Source organism: Sander lucioperca, chromosome 10 (genome assembly GCF_008315115.2).
Source record: "Sander lucioperca isolate FBNREF2018 chromosome 10, SLUC_FBN_1.2, whole genome shotgun sequence".
Taxonomy (NCBI): Eukaryota; Metazoa; Chordata; class Actinopteri; order Perciformes; family Percidae; genus Sander; species Sander lucioperca.
Genome location: NC_050182.1, coordinates 954,457 through 959,456, shown reverse-complemented (window position 1 = coordinate 959,456; position 5,000 = coordinate 954,457). Strand labels below are relative to the sequence as shown.

Here is a 5,000-nt window from a genome sequence, read left to right as displayed (position 1 = left end):
TGTAATATCCTAACTGTAATATCCTTACTGTAATACTCTAACTGTAATATCCTAACTGTAATACCCTAACTGTAATACCCTAACTGTAATATCCTAACTGTAATATCCTAACTGTAATACCCTAACTGTAATACCCTAACTGTAATATCCTAACTGTAATATCCTAACTGTAATACCCTAACTGTAATACCCTAACTGTAATACCATAACTGTAATATCCTAACTATAATACCCTAACTGTAATACCCTAACTGTAATATCCTAACTGTTGTCCGTTGTTTATTTCTAAAGAAACACGACAATGTATAAAAGGCTCCATTACCTTGTACCTCACGTTATGGCTCCGTAGCAGACGTTTTTATAAAAATAGACTAACGATTGGGTCATAACCACGAGACTTACTGTCTCATAGTAGAGGAATTACCGTATAGTACAGGAGAAGCTCTCAGGCAGTTTGGACTTCCATTAGCTGTTTAAGTTTAATTACTAATGTTAACTAGCATTTTAGTGATCAATAATTAGCCTGTGTCTATGTTATCTCCTTACATATACCTACGCTCTCCGTCTCTGCTAGATTGGGAATGATTGAGATTTCTACCAGAACAGCTACCACAAGACTTCCAACTTTCAGACAGGTTGCTCACGTCACATCTACGTCGTCTCTCTCAGTTGGAGGCTACTCAGTAACGCTCAGCGCTCACCGGAAAAGTGCTTCTAAAGGCCTTCACTGGTCTCCGTCCAGAGACACGGGATCTGTTGGTCCATTCTTATATACAGTCTATGCATTAAACTTGCAAAGTATTTGGATGTCGTGGACATTCAGTTCTTCCTTAGAAGATGTTCAGTTATCTCTCCTGTTGTCTCGGGTCAAAATTGACCCATTTTCAAAAAGCTTTTATATCAGAAATTAGTTTTCTTTCACACAAATTGTCCAAAAAAATAACGTGGATGGTTCACCACAACGCTCTTCACAAGTTAAATACATGATCAGTTCACTACTTTCATTTGGGTGTTTTAGTCAATTTTAATTTTATAGCATTTAAAGAAAAAACAATTGATAAAAGAACTTTGAAAAAAGTGACAAAAATGTCAAAAAAAGCTTTTTTTAAAAAAAAAAAAAAAAAAAAAGCTATTCAAATTTGGGAAACAACCTCAGAAAAGGCTCAGAGAACGTCGACCGACGGTGAGAAAACACAGAAGTGTCCAAAAAGACCAAAACGTTGATAAAGATTTTCATTTAATATTTTGACTCAGAGAAACTAAAAGTTGCTGCAGGTCAACGGGAAGACAAGATGAGGGTTAACAGTCAGACAGACAGACAGACAGACAGACAGAGAGACAGACAGGCAGACAGACAGACAGACAGGCAGAGAGAGACAGAGAGACGAGAGAGACAGACAGACAGACAGACAGTCAGACAGACAGTCAGACAGACAGACAGAGAGACAGACGGACAGAGAGAGAGAGATAGAGAGACAGACAAACAGACAGGAAGGCAGACAGACAGACAGACAGATAGAGACACAGACAGGCAGACAGACAGACAGAGACACAGACACAGACACAGACACAGACAGGCAGACAGGCAGACAGGCAGACAGACAGACAGAGACACAGACAGACAGACAGACAGACAGACAGAACGACAGAGAGACAGACAGAGAAAGAGAGATACAGATAGACAGAAACACAGACAGACAGACAGAGACAGAGACAGAGACAGAGACAGAGACAGAGACAGAGACAGGCAGACAGACAGACAGATAGACAGACACACAGACAGGCAGGTAGGCAGACAGAGACACAGACAGACAGACAGACAGACAGACAGACAGGCAGGTAGGCAGGCAGGCAGACAGAGACACAGACAGACAGGCAGACAGGCAGACAGGCAGACAGACAGACAGCTTACCTCTGTTTCTCATGTAGCAGAAGAATCCGATTGATAGCAGCAGCAGCAGCACGATGAGGCCACCCACAGTCAGAGTTATCTTCAGAGTATTATGGTCTGGAAACGTCTGCTCTGCTGCACCCAGCCGGCTCTCCGCCCTGCAGGTGAACACGTCATCCTGCAGGTACGGCACGGAGCTGGCCAGCCGGTACGGGCCGGCCTGGGAGGTCTGGACCTGCTCTCCCATCAGGCTCGTGGAGGCCGGCAGCCAGGTGACGGTCGGCAGCGGGTGGCCCTCCGCCTCACACTGCAGCCTCCGGGGGGCGCCGTCTGGGCCGGAGCTCGCCTCAATCACAGAGAGGCTCAGGATGTGGGGCTTAACTGTGAAGGAGGCAACATGAAGAATAAATAATAAAATATGTAGGTAAAACACATAAAATGACAAAGCCGTGGGAACCATATTACTTCGCTCATCGCAAGATAAGTGTTGCTACTAATGTGGCAGTTATCATGTGTTAGCATATGTTAGCATTTGTTAGCATATGTTAGCCTATGTTAGCATGTTAGGATCTGTTAATATATGTTAGCATGTGTTAATATATGTTAGCATGTGTTAGCATATGTTAGCATGATAACATATGTTAACATGATAACATGTTATCATGTGTCAACATAATATGTTGACACATGCTAACATATGCTAACACATGCTAACATATGCTAACACATGATAACATATTATGTTATGTGTTAGCATATGTTAGCATGTGTTAGCATATGTTAGCATGTTAGGATCTGTTAACATGTTAACATATGTAAGCATATGTTAGCATGTTAGCTCATGTTAGCTTATGTTAGCTTGTGTTAGCATATGTTAGCATATATTAGCATATGTAATCATGTGTTAGCATATGTAATCATGTGTTAGCATATGTTAGCATGTGATAGCATATGTTAGCATATGTTAGCATGTGTTAGAATATGTTAGCATAGGATCTGTTAACATGTGACCTTACCTGTTACATAAAGCTGTGTCTTTTTTTGGATATTTTGCCACGCTCCTTCCAACTCCACCCTGCAGAAGTACGTCCCGTTATCCCCCAGATGTACCTTCCTGAAGAGGAGGGACAGCTCCCCCCGACGAGGGTCTCCCTCCAGGGAATACTTTAACTCAGAATCTGAGCATCCAACGCGTCCCTCCATGGAGTCATTGTTAACTGAACAGCTGAAGAACGGCGGCGCGCGTGCTTCTCTAGCGAGCCATTTCACAGCGATCTTCCCCGAGTAGTGCTGTTGATAAGGATGAGTGAAGGAGCAACCGAGCACGGCGTCCTCTCCTCTGGGGACAAAGACCACCGGAGAGACCGACATGTTCCAAACGAAGGAAACGGACCCTGAAGAGGAGAATCACATCTGGATGAGTTGGTCAGTGGTAGGGATCCACCGAATCCTCCTCCCATCCTCAGTCCATTAATTCAGTCCTTCCAGAAAAATGCTGAGTTTTTTTGTGATTGTTGCGGGCAAAAATCCTTGATTATGTGGCACGTTTTCTTAAAAAATGCGATGGAATATGCGGGATATTTATGCAATTTTATGTGATGAAATTGCGGGAACTTGCACAAATTGCGGAAACTTGCAGAAATTGCGGAAACTTGCAGAAATTGCGGAAACTTGCAAAAATTGCGGAAACTTGCAAAAATTGCGGGAACTTGCACAAATTGCGGAAACTTGCAAAAATTGCGGAAACTTGCAAAAATTGCGGGAACTTGCACAAATTGCGGAAACTTGCAAAAATTGCGGAAACTTGCAAAAATTGCGGGAACTTGCACAAATTGCGGGAACTTGCAAAAATTGCGGAAACTTGCACAAATTGCGGGAACTTGCACAAATTGCGGGAACTTGCAAAAACTGTGGTTTCATCGTGGCTTCATCGCGGGATTTGCAGCTTTTCGATGATGTTCACGTCGTGTAATTACTTCACTTCATAACGTTCCCATGGCAACAGGGGAAAATGGCTGCTCTTGTGTGAAGTAAACGCGACATATATATATATATATATATATATATATATATATATATATATATATATATATATATATGTGTGACTTTATGTTTATGAAATCATGCAAGCCCCGCATATTTTGCGCGGAAATCTGCAATTTATGCGGCGAAAGTGCGGCGTATTTGAAATAATATGCGATCGCATAATTCAATGCATCATCAGCCAAAGTCCGCATATTTATGCGGGGCTTGCATGATTTCATAATCCCCGCATTTTCGTTGCAAAAAAGTCACATATATCTTAGCAGAAAGTTGAAAAATGTTGCGTTTACTTCACACAAGAGCAGCCATTTCCCCTGTTGCCATGGGAACGTTATGAAGTGACGTAATTACGCAATGTGAACATCATCGAAAAGCTGCAAACCCCGCGATGAAGCCATGATGAAACCACAGTTTTTGCAAGTTCCCGCAATTTCATCGCATAAAATAGCATAAATATCCCGCATATTCCATCACATATTTTAAGAAAACGTGCCGCATAATCAAGGATTTTAGCCCAAAACAATCACAAAAAAACTCTGAATTTTTCTGGAAGGACTGAATTAAGCTCCACACAACTCTCTCTGTATTTCTCAGTGTGACTATGAAGATTGTGGCGTCCGGCTACTTTCCCGCACAGAAACTCGAGAGAGACACGCCGACAGTTTTCTTGTCATTACTTAGAATTCCTCACGGGGGCGACAGAAACTACGCACTGTAGCTTTAAATCATGTGAACATTGTCAACAACCAATGGGTGCTCTCCCTCCAGCACCAAACAGGAAGCAACAAATGGGGAGAGCCACACACATACACACACACACACACACACACACACACACACAGCTGTCCACACACACACACACACACACACACACACACACACACACAAACACATACTCACACACACACACCACACACCACACACACACACACACACACACACAAACACATACACACACACACACACCACACACCACACACACACACACACACACACACACACACACACACACACACACACAGCTGTCCACACACACACACACACACACACACACACACACACACAC

At 42.8% G+C, this 5,000-nt stretch overlaps 1 protein-coding gene across 1 annotated transcript in view; it reads right to left on the bottom strand.

The window, feature by feature from the left end:
* Window positions 1–3,278, bottom strand: part of siglec15l (sialic acid binding Ig-like lectin 15, like) — an 8,153-nt gene extending 4,875 nt beyond the window's left edge. Inside the window, exons 1-2 of the mRNA XM_031301462.2 lie at window positions 2,908–3,278; window positions 1,913–2,272 (exon numbers count right to left, since the gene is read on the bottom strand). Of these exons, the coding sequence (XP_031157322.2) occupies window positions 1,913–2,272; window positions 2,908–3,262 (715 nt within the window). The 5' untranslated portion in view covers window positions 3,263–3,278. The remainder of the gene's footprint in view (window positions 1–1,912; window positions 2,273–2,907) is intronic.
* Between the last annotated feature and the right edge of the window lie 1,722 nt (window positions 3,279–5,000).